The sequence below is a fragment of the Schistocerca gregaria genome, chromosome 4 (assembly GCF_023897955.1).
Source record: "Schistocerca gregaria isolate iqSchGreg1 chromosome 4, iqSchGreg1.2, whole genome shotgun sequence".
Lineage (NCBI taxonomy): Eukaryota > Metazoa > Arthropoda > Insecta > Orthoptera > Acrididae > Schistocerca > Schistocerca gregaria.
In genome coordinates, this window is record NC_064923.1 from 431904164 (window position 1) to 431924223 (window position 20060).

The 20060-nt window shown below is 42.7% G+C and overlaps 1 protein-coding gene across 3 annotated transcripts in view; it reads left to right on the forward strand.

Annotated features, from left to right (window-relative positions):
• Positions 1 to 20060, forward strand: part of LOC126267134 (uncharacterized) — a 126926-nt gene that overhangs the window by 13446 nt on the left and 93420 nt on the right. For 2 of the 3 annotated variants that reach the window (XM_049972057.1, XM_049972058.1), the window contains exon 3: positions 18425 to 18628. In XM_049972057.1, coding sequence (XP_049828014.1) covers positions 18425 to 18628 — 204 coding nt within the window. The remainder of the gene's footprint in view (positions 1 to 18424; positions 18629 to 20060) is intronic. The other variant, XM_049972059.1, reaches the window with a different exon arrangement.

The following is a 20060-nucleotide window of genomic DNA, read 5'->3' on the forward strand; positions in this document are numbered from 1 at the left end:
CATTCCAGCTTCCATTCCATTCCTCATACATCTTACCAACTACATCCTCACTTGTGACCACTTGTCCTTTCAGGGAAAAGTATAAAAACAAGTCTGTGGCACAGCCATGGGTACCTGCATGGCTCTTGGGCCTTCTAGAGAAAACCTTACTAGCATCCTTTAATCCCCAAACCACTTGTGTGGTCCAGTTTCATTGATAACATCTTAACGATCGGTCCAAGATGCCCAATTCTCATTCCTCCCAGCCCATCCCTATGCTACTCCCACTTCTGACCTCCTGTCATAGGGGTCATGTTCCTGAGGAAGACCCAGGTACATGACCTGCCTGATTCACCCACCTAGCAAATTCTAATCCAGTCCTATCAAATGCTTATTCCATCTCATCAGAGGCAAGGCCACCTGTGAAAGCAACTGTGTTATATATCAGCTGTGCTGCGGTCACTGCAAAACATTTTATGTGGGCCAGTCAGCTGTCCACCAGAATGAATGGCCACTGCCAAACTGTGGCCAAGAACAAAGTTGATCACCCTGTGGCTCAACATGATGCTGAGCACAACATTTTCAATTTTAGTGGATGTTTCACAACCCATGCCACCTGTCCAGCACCAAATTTTCAGATCTACAATCCTACTAATCCTTGCAATACATCTCGTGCTGCCCCCCCTGCGGGTTCGGGGGTTAGAATAGGCCTGCGGTATTCTTGCCTGTCGTAAGAGGCAACTAAAAGGAGTCTCAAACCTTTCGGCCTTATATGATGGTCCCCTGTTGGGTTTGACCCCCATCTCTCAAAATTTTCCGAAGAGCGAGCCGATTGGGGAAGGGCACCTTACTTGGTGCGTTGTGTCCATCTTGCGATCAGACCTTTCGCCAGCTTATACACCGTTGAACTGCAGTCCTGTCCGCTCTCCATCTCTTGGGCATGACTCTTTTTCTGTGTGCAGATAACACCTTGCACTGTGCAGTGCCTCTTTCTGCACCGACGGCGACCATGGACCACATGTTACCTAACATCCAGCACCGTAGCCAGTCCGTTGTGGTGGGGACGCCATGTACCCTGTTGGTTGTAGCCCCCTGACAACACAGGGATCGCTCTACTGATGCCTGCGCCGTTAACTCCCCACGTATGCCAAGGAGTAGATGCCTATCCTCCTGGGGTATCGGGACTCCCGGCAACGGCCATCCTGCCAGATGGCTCTTGCTGTGGCTGGGTGGCGCCCGTGGGGAGGGCCCTTGGTCGGAGTAGGTGGCATCAGCGCGGATGACCCGCAATGAAGCGTGGTACATCGTCTCTCGTCAGCCGCCAGCAGTCTCTAAGTGTTCTCCAGCTCAGTTTAACGCTCAGAAATACAACCCGAAAATGTTCCCCTCCCTGGCCACACCGTGGGAGGAACGTAAGTCTCAGGATGGCAGTAGCAGTTATTCGCCCCACTTCTTAGTTTGTACGAGGGTTGATGGGGAGTCTTTTCTCTCCACAAAGCCTCAGTTCTTCGTCGAGCATTTAGAGGACAAGTTTGGGGAGGTGGAGAGCTTGTCAAAAATGCGCTCTGGGTCAGTCCTGATACAAACGGCATCCTCTGCCCAGTCATGATGGTTACTCTCTTGTGACAAGTTGGGGGATGTTGCCATCACGATCACACCCCATAAGAGTTTAAATATGGTCCAGGGAGTTATTTACCATAGGGATCTTCTTTTGCAGTCTGATGAAGAGCTGCGCGCCAATTTAGAGCGCCGAGGTGTACATTTCGTCCGGCGCGTTCACCGGGGTCCGAAGGAAAATCAGATTGCTACCGGTGCCTTCATCTTGGCCTTCGAAGGGGATACATTACCGGAAAAAGTCAAGGTGATGGTCTACCGATGTGACGTTAAGCCCTATATCCCTCCCCCGATGCGGTGCTTTAAGTGCTGGAAGTTCGGCCATATGTCTTCTCGCTGCACTTCCAGCCTCACGTGTCGAGATTGCGGACGCCCATCACATCCCAATACTCCATGTGCCCCACCTCCCATCTGTGTCAACTGCGGGGAGCATCATTCACCTTGCTCGCCAGGCTGCCGAATTTTCCAGAAAGATCGTAAAATCATGGAATACAAGACCCTGGATCGACTAACCTATACTGAGGCCAAGAGGAAATACGACCGACTCCATCCTGTGAGAATGACATCTTCCTACGCTGCTGCTACAACACCTGTGCTAGCCCCATCTGTTTCCCCAATTGTGGCCGGATCGACGAGTAGTAAAACTCCTCCTGCCCCCTCGCCAGAGGGGGGCTCTACCCACCGGGTTGCTCCTGCGCCACCTACCTCAGGAGCAACACCATCCCACCCATCGGGGACGTCCATCCCCAATTCTAAGCTGGAGAAGTGTCCAACTTCTTCGGCTTCTCACGCTCGCAAGGGGTCCCTTGGGTCCCTCCCTTCCCAGGTTTCCGCCAGCAAGAAGCCTGACGACCGACAATGGCGTAAGTGCCCGCAATCAGCTGGTCGTAGGGCTTCACGATCCTCCTCCGTCCCGGAGACTGAATCGGTGAAGCCTTCCCAGCCGGTGCGACCCAAGGAACGGCGTGAGAAACCCGAGAAGAGCTCTCAGCCCAAGGAACTCGTGGTGGCAGCCATCCCACCGCAACCTTCCAGCTCTGCGACTGAGGATGCAGTGGAGATTCTGGCGTCCGCTGAGGACCTCGATCTCGCTGGTCCATCAGACGCCATGGGAAGCACTATCACAGGTGCTAAATCGGAGGCAGCAGGTGACCCAGTGGCATAATCTCCCTTCCCAGTCCCGTCAAGCTTTTCTTAGCCATGGACAACACCATCCTCCAGTGGAACTGCAGCAGTTTCTTCCACCATCTAGCTGAGCTCCGCCAACTTATCAGCCTTCACCCTTTCCTCTGCATTGCTCTGCAGGAAACTTGGTTTCCGGCAATGCGAACACCCGCCCTCCACCTTTCAGTGGACTGCCAGCGACGCCTCCTCGATCTTTACAACCGCATTTGGGTAGAGGGTGAGTTTCCGTCGCAATGGCGGGAAAGTCTTGTTGTCCCCATTCTGAAACCAGGGAAGAACCCTTTGGAGGTGGACAGCTACCATCCCATTAGCCTCACCAACGTTCTTTGCAAGTTGCTTGAACGGATGGTGAGCCGGCGCTTGAATTGGGTACTGGAGTCTCGAGGCCTTCTGGCTCCCTCTCAGGGTGGGTTCCGTAAAGGCCGCTCCGCCGCCGACAATCTGGTGAGCCTGGAGTCGGCCATCCGTACTGCCTTTGCCCGCCGTCAGCATCTGGTTGCTGTCTTTTTCGACATGCAGAAGGCGTATGATACGACATGGCGTCATCACATCCTTTCTACGCTTCATGGATGGGGTCTTCGGGGCCCTCTGCTGATCTATATCCGCAATTTTCTGTCGTATCGTCCCTTCCGCGTGCACAGCGCGGACTCATATAGTTCCTCCCAAGTCCAGGAGAACGGTGTGCCACAGGGTTCTGTTCTCAGTGTGTGTCTGTTTATAATAGCTATTAACGGGCTCGCTGCGGCCGTGGGAAATACTGTCTCCGCTTCCCTGTATGCTGACGACTTCTGCCTTTACTACAGCTCTATTGGCATTGCAGCTGCTGAACGTCGGCTACAGGACGCAATCCGCAAGGCGCAGTCTTGGGCTGTAGCGCATGGTTTTCAGTTTCCCGCAGCCAAGACCTGCGTTATGCGTTTCTGCTGGCGATGCGCTGTTCACCCAGAGCCGCGGCTTTATCTTGACGGCGAGCTTCTTAAAGCGGTGGAGTCACATAGGTTTTTGGGGATGGTTTTTGATGCCCAGTTGACTTGGCTGCGTCATATTCAGCAGCTTAAACAGGCGTGTTGGCGGCATCTAAATGCTATGCGATGCCTGAGCCACACCATGTGGGGTGCCGACCGATCTACTCTCCTACGGCTTTACCAGGCGTTAATCCAGTCCCGTCTGGACTACGGGAGTCTGGCTTTTGGCTCAGCATCCCCATCTGCGTTGCGGGTGCTGGACCCAATCCTCCACAGCGGGATACGCCTTGCCACTGGTGCCTTCTGAACCAGCCCTGTGGACAGCATACTTGTGGAGGCAGGTGTCCCTCCACTGCGGTTACGACGCCAACAATTACTGGCTGCTTATGCTGCCCATGTTTTTAGCTTGCCCGGGCATCCAAATTATCGTGTCCTCTTCCCGCAGTCAGTCGTTCATCTGCCAGAATGTCGGCCCCGGTTGGGTCGTCCGATCGCCGTACGTGTCAGACAGCTTCTTTCCTGGCTTGGGTGTTTCCCTGTTCCACCTCCTTTCCAGGCCCCTCTGCGTACACCCCCGTGGTGTGTGCCTTGCCCTTGCCTTCGGCTCGACTTGGCACATGGCCCAAAGGACTCAGTCCCTCCGGAGGCCTTCCGACGCCGCTTTTATTCCATCCTGGCCACGTATCAGGGCTCTGGCGTTGTCTACACCGATGGTTGCTGGTCTAGGCGGTTATGCACTAACTCTAGGGGACCATTCTGAACAACGTTCGTTGCCGGCTGGCTGCAGTGTTTACACTGCTGAGCTGGTCGCCATCTTTCGTGCCCTAGAGTATATCCGCTCCTGCTCAGGTGAGTCCTTCGTTATCTGTAGCGATTCCCTGAGCGGTTTACGAGCTCTCAACCAGTGTTTCCCTCGTTCTCGTCTGGTGATGGCTATCCAGGAGTCCCTGTATACTCTCGCCCGTAGCGGCAGGTCTGTGGTCTTTGGACCCCAGGCCATGCTGGTATACCCGGTAATGAAACTGTTGACCGCCTGGCGAAAGAGGCCACCAGTGCGCCATCTCTGGAGATTGGCCTCCTGGCGGCTGATTTGCGGTCAGTCTTACGCCGCAAAGTTCTCTCGTTTTGGGATGCTGAATGGCGCGGTCTGACCATCCCTAACAAACTCCGTGCCGTCAAGGACACAATGACTGTGTGGCGGTCATCCATGCGAGTCAACCGCAGGGACTCAGTCGTTCTTTGTCGGCTCCGCATTGGCCACACCCGACTCACGCACAGTTATTTACTGTGTCGTGAGGATCCCCCTCTTTGTTGTTGTGGGGTGTCCTTGACGGTGGTCCATATTCTGTCGGAGTGCGCCCTTTTAACCGTGCTCAGGCAGACTTTTGCAATGCCTGACACGCTCTCTGCTCTTTTATCAGATGACTCTGCCATGGTGGACTTGGTTTTGTGTTTTATTCAGGCAGGGGGTTTTTATCCTTTAATCTGAGTTTTTTAGTGTTGATTCTGGCTTTTAGCCTCTGATTTTAAACTGAGCTTTTTAAAGAGTTCTTGGTGGTTGGCTTTTCCTTTTTTTTTCTGTACGGCCGGCCAACCACCGTCACACTGTGTGTTTTAATTTGTTTTGTCTGATCTCTGTCAGAGTATTTCATGTCCTGTTTCGTCTGCTGTCTTTCCTGTTGTTCGTTTTATATTCTCTTCGGGTGGTTTTAGTTTTTATGGAACAAGGGACCGATGACCATAGTAGTCTGGTCCCTTTAATCCCACAAACCAACCAACCAACATCTCGTGCTGCTGTAATCCTTTTGGCTTCAACCATTGCTAACATATCCCCCACATCCTCTACTCAATAGTTTCCCTTCCTTTGTCCACACCTCCGTGTAATCTTCAATGTGCACTACACCTCAGTGGCTCTTACTTCTATGAGTCACATGCCTAGCCTGTACATTTACCACCCATGGCTGTAACATTCCTATCCTACACACATGCTGCCTCCCTCCAAGTTGCCAGCTACCTGTCCTGAACTCCTCCCCCTGCTTACCACATCTTTCTTTTTCTACCCCTCCCACCTGACACAACCTTTACGCCCGTCTAACTGTCAAACCGCAACCCTGGTGTTGTATGTCCAGCCTATGCAATGTAGCTGCGCAGGTGTGTGTGTGTGTGTGTGTGTGTGTGTGTGTGTGTGTGTGTGTGTGTGTGTGTGTGAGAATTTTGAATTTTTTCTTGAAAGCTAGCATGATTTTATTGTCTTTTGTGTGTATCCCTTGACAACTTGTCACTTCTACTATTTGGTGAGTGGTCTTCCATACTCTGAAATTATTTACATTCTATAAAATCTTTCCATACCATTCTGGATGAAAGCTAGTTTAAAAACTACTTTATCAATTTGTCTGCTTCAGTTTTTCGTGTTTCTGTAGATGCATCTCTAAAGTGAATGGTGTGTTTGTGTCCCTGTCATATATGCTCCACAATACTTAGTCTGTTTGTAATAAAAACTTTGGATGTTAAGTCACATGACAGTAAAGCACTTCATACTTGTCAAAATGATTACCAGAAGCAGGCACTATGTATTGTAGTTGATCATTGCACTAGTATGGGAATGACTGTATCTCTGGATGCAATGGAGGGATCTGGAGGATGAAGTGCTCAGAGGTGGCCAGCTAACCAAAACCTCCGTTATGAACATAATTTTGGAAAAAACTCATGACGGTGCTTTGCTTATTCATGTACTTCAGAAAATGGATGAAATACATAATTAAAATGTTGGAGAATGAGTAGACTTTCCACTTAAATTGTTTGTTTCAGTGCTGCTTTACCCACTAGAGCTCTGGAACATCCAGCAACATTCTCTTTAAATACTCCCTTTGTGAACTGCCATCACTTACAGTGTAGAGTGCTTGACGTGAGTTATGTGACATTTTATTGTTGAGTTAGTGATCTGATCATGTCGATTACTCACTGCAGTGGCCAGATAGGGTCAAGGTTATTTGCCAAAATCTATACAGATGATTTCTGATGACAGATGTAATGATATATGTGATAGAATATAAAACAAGTCACTTTTGGTGTCATTAATCTACTGATTTGAAATGGCCGTGAAGCAGAGTCCCTGATTTCTTGAAAGTATAGAAGTCAAACAATACAACATACTTGAATTTAAGTCAGTTACAGGATCAGTGATCAAAAGTAAGTTATTTTAAGACTGCAAAAGAATGTTATTTTTTGATCAGTGACCCTTAATGCTAGTGTTCCGAATAACATACCCTTTTTACTTTTTTGGAAAACTATAGAATGTTACTTTTATAGCAGAACATTAAACACAATTAAAAATGATTGATTGATACTCAAACCATATAACTTCACACTGTTGGAAACACTACATACTACCTTCGAGCTCTCTGGCATAACACTCATTTTTAGTACCAAATGATAGTACAGAATTCAGGTTCTTACAGACAAAGCACATAACTTTGAGAGCAACCACTTAATTCGTGAACCATGCCTCATTATCAGCAAGCTCTTCATGACCACATCATTGCGTTTCCGGGGGAAAGGAGTTTTTTGGTGTCAGAGGCCATGGTGTGATATGGTGCACACAACAGTGGATATGGCAATTTGTGGAAACTATAGTCTGATTTAAATTAGTTGGCATCTGACATTTAAGTTCGAAATTCGTGCTGTTGCTGCGTCAAGTATCATCTGCAGGTAGTTGGCATACTCTCTGCACTGATAGAAAATTGCTTTAAAGCTCTGCTATGTGATGAATAATTTGTGTGTGCGTGTGTTTTTTCGATGAAGGCCTTGTTGGCCGAAAGCTCATTTTCTGACAGTCTTTTTATTGTCCCTATCTGTGATTCAGCATCTCCGTTATATCGTGAGTAGCAACTATCCTTTTCATAATATTGTTACATACCATCCTGGATTTTCCACAGTTAAAAATGAAGATCAGATTTTGGGCATGCTGAGACACACTACAGAGAGCTATATCAAATGTAAATATGAGATTTTGTACTTGATTTTTGTCAAAGACAGAGGCTTTAAAGCAATTTTTTATCAGTGCAGAGAGCCTTGCACTGTGGTGGCTACCTGCAGATGGTGCTTGTTGGCCAAAAGCTCATTTTCCAAAAGTCTTTTTGTTGTGCCTATCTGCGACTTAGCTCCTCTGCTGTATGGTGGGTAGCAACTATTCTTTTCATAATATTGTTCTTAATTTTAATTAGGGCAAGATTTACATTAATATTCTTGAAACAGATTAAATTTTCCCATTCGCAAACATTTTCAAATGTATGACGTCTTATCTCAAAAACTGTTAATCTCAAAGGAGTACGTTTTTTGGCTTCATTACTAGATCCCTCGCTTGGCGACATATACCTTAAAATTTTTGTATTGCATTATATTGCCTAAATATAAACTTCTGAAAATGGCATTTTTATTCAGTTGTGTCAATATTTAACATGTAACAAGTATGAAGTTTAAACTCGCTCTCTCTCTCTCTCTCTCTCTCTCTCTCTCTCTCTCTCTCTCTGTCTGTCTGTCTGTCTGTCTTACAGGAATAATGTAAAAACTCTGAAATTTATGTATAGTACCACCCTCAGTTGGCTCTCTAAGCATGTCAAAAATCTTTTTGTAATATTAATTAAAGCCAATAGTATGTTGGTTATTTTTGCACCTGGAAAACTCTCCTTATCACCACAATTCCCAAAAACTGTTACACACATTCAAGTAAGATATTGGTTTAAAATGCAATCTAAGATACCATAAGAAGAGGATGGGAGCCAGATGAACGGTATTTCTTAGTCTCACGGGGGGGGGGGGGGGGGGGGGGGGGGGGGAAGTGCTGAGTTCAGAGTCACAGTCAGCAAAACTACCAGTGTCATTGCTTGTAGTGACAAGTATTATCAAGTCTTTCATGCACTGTTGTAAAACAGCTACCTATTCCATGCTACCTGTGTCACTCTTGTCATATGTTTCACTAAGCTTTGACAGCCTTCTGGTGTCACTTTTTCAGCTGCTTCCTTCAAAAGGTGTTCTACTTCAGTCAGCATTTTTTAAACATTTTCTTTGGCAATATGACATTTAACTTGAGCCCAAATGAGCTCTACAGTGGTGAAATGGTAATGGTAGGGAGGTAATCTGAGCACTTTATGCCTGTGCATTTTTTTGCTGTTTCACCTGCAAGGTAAACTAGATCTTTTGGCTGGCATTTCAACGCATGTTCTAATAAATCTGCCCTTGTCATGTTACTGCTAAACCATATTTTATGTTTCTCTGGCCAGCAAACAATGTCGTTGCCTATGTGGGCACCTAATCTTGTATAACGAAATGATATGAAGCGTTATCCATAACAGTTCTAGAGTTGTTTTGCTAAGTTTTGAAACACAGTGTCTTCAAACAATCTCACAAAAGTATTGTAATTGATTTCTTCATTGTAGTCTGAGGTCTTGTTTGAACTGAATGAGGGTAGACAATTAGGTATGAAATCTTTCGATTTTCTTGCATGTGCTACAGTTATTTTTTTCCTCTACTTGTTGGAGCTGCCATACTACCACTTTTTTTTAAACTGTGTCCCGCATTCCCTCATGTTTCATCAAGGTAGGTGATGTCAAAATTTATCCCTACTAATACCCTAAGAAAGCAGAATTATCAGGCTTGCAATATCTTGACATACCATTAGTAACTTGCGGCCAGGAATAGATGTATAACGGAATCCTAGCTTTTTTGCTACTTATATCAAGGGTGATTTGCTATCCTGAAACAGATTCGCCGCTACAAGGGTAGCTTATAGCTTTTTGAGTGTCAGATACTCCTTCCTCGAGTAATATATTTCATGATGAATCCCATCTTCTGAAAAAAGTAGAGATTTGTGACCCTTTCCTTTAGGCGTCTCTCTTCTTACCTGGTGTCACCAATTCAGGTTACTTGTTTGATTCTTCTTTCACTAATTTCTACTTGCACGTCCTTCTGACTGACCATTTGCTGATTTGTAAAGCATTTGCAGTTCGTGTCATTACTTCATCCAAAGGAATGAGAGGTGCTCCTACACCCCCCCTCCCTTCTTCTCCCCATCCCACTTTTCCCCCTTCCCTTTCCTCTTTCCCCCTCCCTCTTTTCCCCTCCCTCTTTTCCCCTCCCTCTTCCCCCTCCCTCTTTTCCCCTCCCTCTTCCCCCTCCCTCTTTTCCCCTCCCTCTTTCCCCCTCCCTCTTTCCCCCTCCCTCTTTCCCCCTCCCTCTTTCCCCCTCCCTCTTTTCCCCCTCCCTCCTTCCCCCTCCCTCTTTTCCCCATCCCCCTTTTCCCACTCCCTCTTCTCCCTCTCCCTCAGAATTTGTGTTTACATAATTCACGAATTCCTGAGACTGACTGTGTGTATTCACATCACGTCAGATACTTTTTGAAAGCTTCTTGAGAATGAGCAGCCTCAGTCTGGCCCTCTTTTGACTACTTTTATCACACATTGTAAGGCATGTGAAGCTAAAAGTCACCCAAATACCTTATAACATTGCCTCACAGGTGACTGAATGATATAATGCTGTAGGCAGTGCAGTGGAATTGGCAATGCAGAGCTGATAGTGCCAGGCTCCCATTGTTTAATAGATGGTGGTATCCATATAGTCCACTATCTGTCAAATGACACTAGTTTACATCAGACTTTAGAGAATCTACTAGATATGTGGGAACTGGATTCTGGCTTCTTTTAACACTGGACAGAATAGTGAAATGATCAGCACATTTTAAAAATATCCAGTTTTAAATATGGTGTAACAAAAAAAACTCGTACTATGTTTCTATGTTTGGTGTCAGCTTCAGGAGGCTTGACTACAAACCAAATATGTGGCTGAGAGATGTGATTCTATTATGAAGAGTGACACTGTGAGCTACCATATGACAACATGTAACTAGCAATACATTATACTGCTAACAAATTGTTGTTTTCCTCAGCAAGTGATGTGTCAATGTGGTAATGGAAGACAGGGTGTCTTTCCACAGGTCAGTGACCATGTTTATGTACTCATATTCAAATTTTTTCTGTCTTGTTTGCATTTCTTTTTTTTTTTCTGATACAGATTTCAGCACTTGACCATCCTCAGACCTGACGTCAGACAAACAATATAAGCATGGAATATATATTGTATGGGACAGAAACCCTAAGCACAACAAAGAAAACTTGTTGGTCTTCGAAAGAAAAATTATAAGAAGGATCTTTGGACCTGTTCAGGAAGGGAGCTCGTGGATAAGTAGAAAAAAAACAAGAATTGTATGAGCTGATGAGGCAACTGAACATTGTTCAAAAACTGAAACCTTGGAGAATAACCTTGGCAGGCCGCATTGTTAGGAGACCAGACACCTCTTGGTCAAAAGCCGTACTTATGGGAAGACCTGATGGTACCTGTCCAATCGGAAGACCCAGGAAGTGATGGAAGGATGAGCTACAGAAAGACCTTTGCCAGCTAGGAGTCCATGACAACTGGATCCAAAGTGCACAAGATCGCCATCTGTGGAGGAGCATTGTGAGGTCGTGCATGATCTACAGGGTCCTCGTTCACAGATTTAATTGATTGATTGATGGAATATACATTACTTCTCATGTTATGGGAAAGATTTGTCATAAGAATATAGAGTGTATGTCACTTCATCACATTACAAGAACAGCCAGACTGATAGGAATTTTGCAACAAGGTATAGGAACCATACTTAGAAGTTGAAGAAGAGTGCATTGGGGGCTATTTAAATTCTGAGAAGTGTTACTTCGCTTAATTAGAGAAAGCCTTAAAATCTTACTTAATGTGCTTAAAACCATCCTCGCATGGGACAAGGAATCCATTGTTGATGAGACATGAATGGGACATCCATCCTCATGAGACAGCACCCGCCTCACATGGGAGGTATTAATTTTCATGACTTGTGATTGCAGCCTTCTTCAGCAGCATCTGTCAGCATTATCTACCTTGCAGAACATAGATTGTTTATGAAAATGGATCTGTGTAGAATTTCTTTGTTAACTCTATTAAAATGCACGTTCTCTCCTTATCCGTATGCTAGTCACATTGTTCTGTCTATAGTATACATAAATAAAAAGTTAAATATCTGTGAAAATGTTAAAAGATAAAAAGGGAAGTTCCATGTCCAGTCAGTAAGGATATCAGGTTATAGAACTTCATAAAATTGGAAAAAAACTCATTCCTGAGAGACAGTGCACTTATATTTACATAACATTGAATATTACAGAAAATATTTCTGTTAATTTAATAAGGAAGTCCTACAACCTTTTAGAAAAAGTGATGCTGAAAACAGAAAACAGATACAGGAAGACATTCATTGTGTCATCATGTGGCGCCTCTACGAACTGCACTACACCAAAAGTCTGCAACAAATGATCCTGTATTTTATGTTACTGTCTCCTGATGGGTTTAATCTTTGATATGTTATTAACCGACATTTTTTGTAACAAATCAAACCAAGAATGACACATTTCTTATTAACCTTCAGTGTGCTGTTTCCATAAAAAGGTGTATAATCATAAGATGCAAGTTATAGTATGAAAATAATCAAACATTAAAGTCTTTAAGCACCAATATGGTGTTTCCTATCATTTTATTACAACAAATTGTACCAATAGTGATGTGGTTTCAGGAGGTCCTCAGTATGCTGGTTCTGTGAAACAGTATATACTCATAGCAGAACCAAATGTGGGCTTCAACTGAAATCAACAAATACAATACAGCATCCCACAAGTTTTGCTTGTGACATAGAGCATTCTTTCTTCTTATTGATTCAACTTTTCATAGCATGTTACTGAACAATCACAGAAATCTTGCTCAATGCAGTCCCCAACAATCAGTCTTCCTTTCTCATCGCATCCAGTAAGTCTCCTCTGACGCAGTATTTTGGGTAACTTTTCTGGACTCTAATCCTTTCCCTAAACCTTAACGATTCTTTTTCCTTCACCTCTCTTCCTTTGAACTTCAACCCTTCTTCCAGCAGATGGAGCCACTGAGTAGATTTTTTATCTATACTATTACATTATGTTTTCAAAAATTGATTGTTTTCATTGCTATACAAAACTTGTGTTTCATACAAGGAATTGGCACCTCAGCAACAGGAAGTGACACACAAAACTCTTACAGCTAACATGTCCCATGTGTGGAAGTCTTAAAGGCCATGTATTCAGTAACTTAGAAGAACTTAAGTAAACTGTCTCAGAAAAAAGCAGAATGAGTTGAAAGGAGCAGACTGATTTGATTGAGAATCGGTTTTATGACATTTTCTACAACTTGTTATCATGCCTGACTGCTCTTTTATTTTGTGATGAAGAATAGAATGTCTCTGCTCAGGATCCACAGATGGTTTGGCCAGTAGTTGGTTTCCTTCTGTCACTCTTAATGTGTTTTGCCATTGTGAGGCATTTTAATAAAAGGTGTCTCACGTTGCATAATTCTTATGTAACTTGATGTTTGTTAAATATTTTACAAGAGCTGTATACAGTACCTGAATATGAATCAATCCACATTGATATTCACTGAGAAGCATAAATACAAATGTTAAATAGATTTTTAGTGTAATTTGCATTTTACATATGTTTGAACTTACGTTACTTCTGTTAGAGTGTGGTTTTCTTGTGCTTGGAATGCCACCTGGTGGTGCTTGAATAATTTATTTTCTCATCTGTGGCTATATTACTGCCAGTGTACAATTATACTTTGTACAATCATATACTGTGTGACTATTTGACTCTTTAAGTTTATGATGTATATATTATTCATATTTACATACTGGTCTTCCATCGAGTGGTGAGCACATATTATTTCTTATAATATATTGAAATAATGTGTACACCGTGTTTTCTCTTACAAAAAATTTTTCTTGTAATGTGTGAAAAACGTGTATCCTCTGTTCATACTTTTTGTGTTGTGACAGATCTGAGGATGGCTGATTGCCAAAACAAGTAATCAGAAATGATAAATTGTCACCAAGACAAAAAAATTTGTGTATTAAGTGTCAGTGTCATTGAGGAATGTGCAAGTTGCAATGCACCTGTTTTGCCCTCAGATATATTCACGAATCAGCTTGAGGAAGTCATGTGACAGCAGTACTGTGAAGTTTAATCTGTTTATGTGAATTTGAAATGATTTTCAGCATAAGTGCTTGACTTGATACCGCCTGGTATCTTATCTTTGTGACAATTACATCCTGAAGGAGTAACCTGTGTCCAGCAGGTCCAGGCTCCATTGTGTATGTCAGTGATGGTACATGTGTGGTTTGCAGAATATCACAAGATACTATTCTCAGCTATGCTTCTTCTGCACCAGATCATAATCCCTATTGAAAAAAAATGGAAGAGAATTAGGGGGTTGATGAGTTGTCATGCATATAAGATAACCTTTGGAATGTCATCCTAGCTGCTTGTGAGGAGGAGCAGAAAAATCTTAACTGACCATTCCATAGACCCCCTTTTTTCAGAAATGCAATTCAGCATTGAAATCATGAAGACAAGGGAAAGCGATAAATTGCCATGGAGAATCCACAGCCTTTGTTATTTTATGGACCCAGAACACCTTACTGAGAATTATGATCATTTCACTCTGTTAATTTTATGTCCTCAACAGTGCAACAAATTAGAGCAGTAACAACAAAAACAGCACTCAAGGTGAGATTCAAACCACACGTAGCAACAAAAAGCCGTATACAAGCCTCTTGATAATCTCTCTGTCATGTGACTGCGGCACTGTGAAGTTTGATCTGTTTATGTGAATTTATGTTCATTTTGCTGAATTAAGAACTTATGACCCTATTATGCCTTTACTCATCATAACCAAAGTGGTTTCATCTTTCAGTTCTGTAATAATAGGAATGATAGTATAGTAAGGATTAGTGTAATAACAGGAATCAGACAATGCAGTTCATCGTGTAAATTTTTAGATAGTACACTCTTAGTGCCCAATTCCAAGAAGGTGCAGCTCTTTAATCAAATTCCCTACTACAAGTGTTTGTACTTTTAAGAGCAGTACTGTTCACAATTTTATGTGAGGCTCCCACATAAATAGGAAGCTCTGATTACAGCTTGGCCCATTTTTTGCAATGTGTACAGCTGAATATCTCCAAACTGCTTTCTTATAGTGATCAGTTAATTAATTGGCAAATTTGATGGGAAGGAACTGCTTAGTTCCCTATTGTTGTTGTCCTGAGACTGGTTTGATGCAGCTCTCCTTGCTACTCTATCCTGTGCAAGCTTCTTCATCTGCCAGCATGTACTGCAACCTACATCCTTCTGAATCTGCTTAGTATATTCCTCTCTTGGTCTCCCTCTACGATTTTTACCCTCCACGTTGCCCTCCAATACTAAATTGGTCATCCCTTGATGCCTCAGAACATGTCCTACCAACCGATCCCTTCTTCTAGGCAAGTTTTGCCACAAACTCCTCTTCTCCCCAATTCTATTCAATTCCTCTTCATTAGTTATGTGATCTACCCATCTAATCTTCAGCATTCTTCTGTAGCACCACATTTAAAAAGCTTCTATTCTTTTCTTGTCTAAACTGTTTACTTCCACGTTTCACTTCCATACATAGCTACATTCCTTACAAATACTTTCAGAAACGACTTCCTGACACTTAAATCTATACTCTATATTAACAAATTTCTCTTCTTCAGAAATGCTTTCCTTACTATTGCCAGTCTACATTTTATATCCTGTGTACTTCTCACCATCATCAGTTACATTGCTCCCCAAATAGCAAAACTCCTTTACTATTTTAAGTATCTCATTTCCTAATCTAATTCCCTCAGCATCGCCCGAGTTAGCTCGACTACATTCCATTATCCTCGTTTTGCTTTTGTTGATGTTCATCTTACATCCTCCTTATAGGACACTGTCCATTCCGTTCAGCTGCTCTTGCAGGTCTTTTGCAGTCTCTGATAGAATTACAATGTCGTTGCTGAACCTCAGAATTTTTATTTTTCTCCACGGATTTTAATTCCTACTCCAAATTTTTCTTTCGTTTCCTTTACGCTTGCTCAGTATACAGATTGAATAACATTGGGGAGAGGCTACAAACCTGTCTCACTCCCTTCCCAACCATTGCTTCCCTTTCATGCCCCTCGACTCTTATAACTGCCATCTGGTTTCTGTACAAATTGTAAATAGCCTTTCTCTCCCTCTGTTTTACCCCTGCCACCTTCAGATTTTGAAAGAGAGTATTCCACTCAACATTGTCAAAAGCTTTCTCTAAGTCTAAAAATGCTAGAAACGTAGGTTTGCCTTTCCTTAATCTTTCTTCTAAGATAAGTCGTAGCATCAATATTGCTTCATGTGTTCCAATATTTCTACAGAATCCGAACTTATCTTCCCCGAGGTCGGCTTCGACCAATTTTTCCATTCGTCTGTAAAGAATTCGCGTTAGTATTTTGCAGTTGTGACTTATTAAACTAATAGTTCGGTAATGTTCACATTTGTCAACACCTGCTTTCTTTGGGATTGGAATTATTATATTCTTCTTAAAGTCTGAGGGTATTTCGCCTGTCTCATACATCTTGCTCACCAGATGGTAGAGTTTTGTCAGGACTGGCTCTCCCAAGGCCGTCAGTAATTCTAATGGAATGTTGTCTATTCCCCGGGCCTTGATTCAACTCAGATCTTTCAGTGCTCTGTCAAACTCTTCACGCAGTATCATATCTCCCATTTCATCTTCATCTACATCCTCTTCTATTTCCATAATATTGTCCTCAAGTCACTCTTGTATAGACCCTCTATATACTCCTTCCACCTTTCTGCTTTATCTTCTTTGCTTAGAACTGGGATTCCATCTGAGCTCTTAATATTCATACAAGTGGTTCTCTTATCTCCAAAGGTCTCTTTAATTTTCCTGTAGGCAGTATCTATCTAACCCCTAGTGAGATAAGCCTCTACATCCTTACATTTGTCCTCTAGCTATTCCTGCTTAGCTTTTTGCACTTCCTGTCAATCTCATTTTTGAGACGTTTGTTTTCCTTTTTGTCTGCTTCATGTACTGCATTTTTATATTTTCTCCTTTCATCAATTAAATTCAATATTTCTTCTGTTACCCAAGGATTCCTACTAGCCCTCGTCTTTTTACCTACTTGATCCTCTGCTTCCTTCACTGCTTCATCCCTCAAAGCTACCCATTCTTCTTCTACTGTATTTCTTTCCCCCATTCTTGTCAACTGCTCCCTTATACTCTCCCTGAAACTCCGTACAACCTCTGGTTTAGTCAGTTTATCCAGGTCCCATCTCCTTAAATTCCCACCTTCTTGCAGTTTCTTCAGTTTTAATCTACAGTTCATAACCAATAGATTGTGGTCAAAGTCCATGAGCCCCTGGAAATGTCTAACAATTTAAAATCTGGTTCCCAAATCTCTGTCTTATCATTATATAATCTATCTGAAACCTTCTAGTTTCTCCAGACTTCTTCCATGTATACAACCTTCTTTTATGATTCTTGAACCAAGTGTTAGCTATGATTAAGTTAGGCTCTGTGCAAAATTCTACCAAATGACTTCCTCTTTCATTCTTTCCCTCAATCCATATTCATCTACTACATTTCCTTCTCCCTCTTTTCCTACTATCGAATTCCAGTCACCCATGACTATCAAATTTTCGTCTCCCTTCACTATCTGAATAATTTCTTTTATCTCATCATACATTTCATCAATTTCTTCGTCATCTGCAGAGCTAGTCGGCATATAAACTTGTACTACTGTGGTAGGCGTGGGCTTCGTATTAATCTTTGCTACAATTATGCGTTCACTATTCCGTTTGCAGTAGCTTACCCGCATTCCTATTTTTTTTATTCATTATTAAACCTACTCCTGCATTACCCCTATTTGATTTTGTATTTATAACCCTGTATTCACCCGACCAAAAGTCTTGTTCCTCCTGCCACAGAACTTCACTAATTCCCACTATATCTGACTTTAACCTATCCATTTCCCTTTTTAAATTTTCTAACCTACCTGCCCGATTCAGGGATGTGACATCTCACGCTCCGATCCGTAGAATGCCAGTTTTCTTTCTCGTGATAACGATGTCCTCCTGAGTAGTCCCCACCCAGAGATCCGAATGGGGGACTATTTTACCTCCGGAATATTTTACCCAAGAGGACGCCATCATCATTTAATCATACAGTGAAGTTGCATGCCCTCAGGAAAAATTACGGCCGTAGTTTCCCCTAGCTTTCAGCCGTTCACAGTACCAGCACAGCAAAGCTGTTTTGGTTAGTGTTACAAGGCCAGATCAGTCAATCATCGAGACTGATGCCCTTGCAACTACTGAAAAGGCTGCTGCCCCTCGTCAGGAACCACACGTTTGTCTGGCCTCTCAACAGACACCCCTCTGTTGTGCTTGCACCTACGGTTCGGCCATCTGTATCTCTGAGGCACGCAGGCCTCCCCACCAATGCCAAGGTCCATTTTTCATGGGAGGGAGTTCACTATTAATATACTGAAAGTCTAGTGTATAAATCAACTGCCTGTAGAAACAGGTGAAAGCATACTGTCAGTTTTGTTTTCCAGAAAATATTTTTGTAGGGTATTCATAGTTTTTGTATTCTCTGAAGAAAATGTATCAAGGCAAGAAGAAAATTTATTTTTCACTGAATGTTATTGTGATATTACTTTAGTGTTGAGACTGTTTGCCACCATGTTAATACTTTTCTACTTGTTGCAGATTGAATACAAAAGTGACGGTTCTGTATATGTGGTGCCTGTTTTAACAGATTCTTTGAAGTACATTGCAGACCTTGTGAGCAAACAGAAAGTGCCAAGTCTTAAGCTTAAACGTAAAAGATCAAGATCAAAGCACATGGGTAAAAAATTTATACCAGCGTACTTGCAACACAGTCTTGAAAGTTTTGTCAGAAATCACCCCAAGGTATGAATGTTTTCATTTTGTTTTTTTCTCTTCCACTGTTTAATAAACTGAAATCAACATTTGTGAATAATGGTGCCTTGGTAAAATATTTGTACTAACTGAAAGTAAAAAATGATTGTCTTATATGGAGATTGCATGTATGCTCTGCGCATCATTGCTAAAGCTGTTTGTTCTGAATTGAATATTTTAAGCATTACAAAATATTTATAGTAACAAAATGCATAGGTTAGATAAAAAGAGGGCTTCCCTGTTGGAAGTTACAGCTTTAAATCAATAATTATTGAAGGAAAAATAGTTTTCATAAACGAGGGGCGTTCAGTAAATAATGCAACACATTTTTTCCTCAGCCAGTTTCAGTTGGAAAAATGTGGATTTTGTTGAGGGACATTGTAGAATATTCTCTATAGTTTCATGAAGTTCTGATAGATGGCAACACCATATTTAGCCTTCCATATCATGTCTGTAAAGGAAGTATGTTCCAAGCAGAGAGCTGTTATTGAGTTTCTTTTGGTGGAAAACCATAGAATCGAATATTCATATGTGCTTTCAGAATATCTGTGGAGACCTGTCGCTAAACAGAAGCCCAGAGAGTAGTTGGGTGAGGCATCTGTCATCATCGCAACAAGGTCGCACAGACTTGTCCGTTCTCCTGCTTGCCAGCCAACTGCACACAGCGGGGACTGCAGTAGTGTTGGAATGTGCGGACACTCTCATTTGAGATGGACCCGTAGAAAAAAAAACAAGAATTGTATGAGCTGATGAGGCAACCAAACATCGTTCAAAAACTGAAAGCTCGGAGAGTAAGCTTGGCAGGCCGCATTGTTAGGAGACCAGACACACCTTGGTCAAAAGCCGTACTTATGGGAAGACCTGATGGTACCTGTCCAATCGGAAGACCCAGGAAGCGATGGAAGGATGAGTTACAGAAAGACCTTTGCCAGCTAGGAGTCCATGACAACAGGATCCAAAGTGCACAAGATCGCCATCTATGGAGGAGCATTGTGAGGTCGTGCATGATATACAGGGTCCTCGATCACAGATTTGATTGATTGATTGATGGAATATACATTACTTCTCATGTTATGGGAAAGATTTGCCATAAGGATATAGAGAGTATGTTACTTCATCACATTACAAGAACAGCCAGACTGATACGAATTTTGCAACAAGGTATAGGAACCTTACTTAGAAGTTGAAGAAGAGTGCATTGGGGGCTATTTAAATTCTGAGAAGTGTAACTTAACGTAATTAGAGAAAGCCATAAAATCCCAGTTGGAAGTTACAGCTTTAAATCAATAATTATTGAAGTAAAATAGTTTTCATATACGAGAGGTGTTGAGTAAATAATGCAACACATTTTTTCCTCAGCCAATTTCAGTTGGAAAAATGTGGAATTTGTTGAGGGACAATGTAGAATATTCTCTATAGTTTC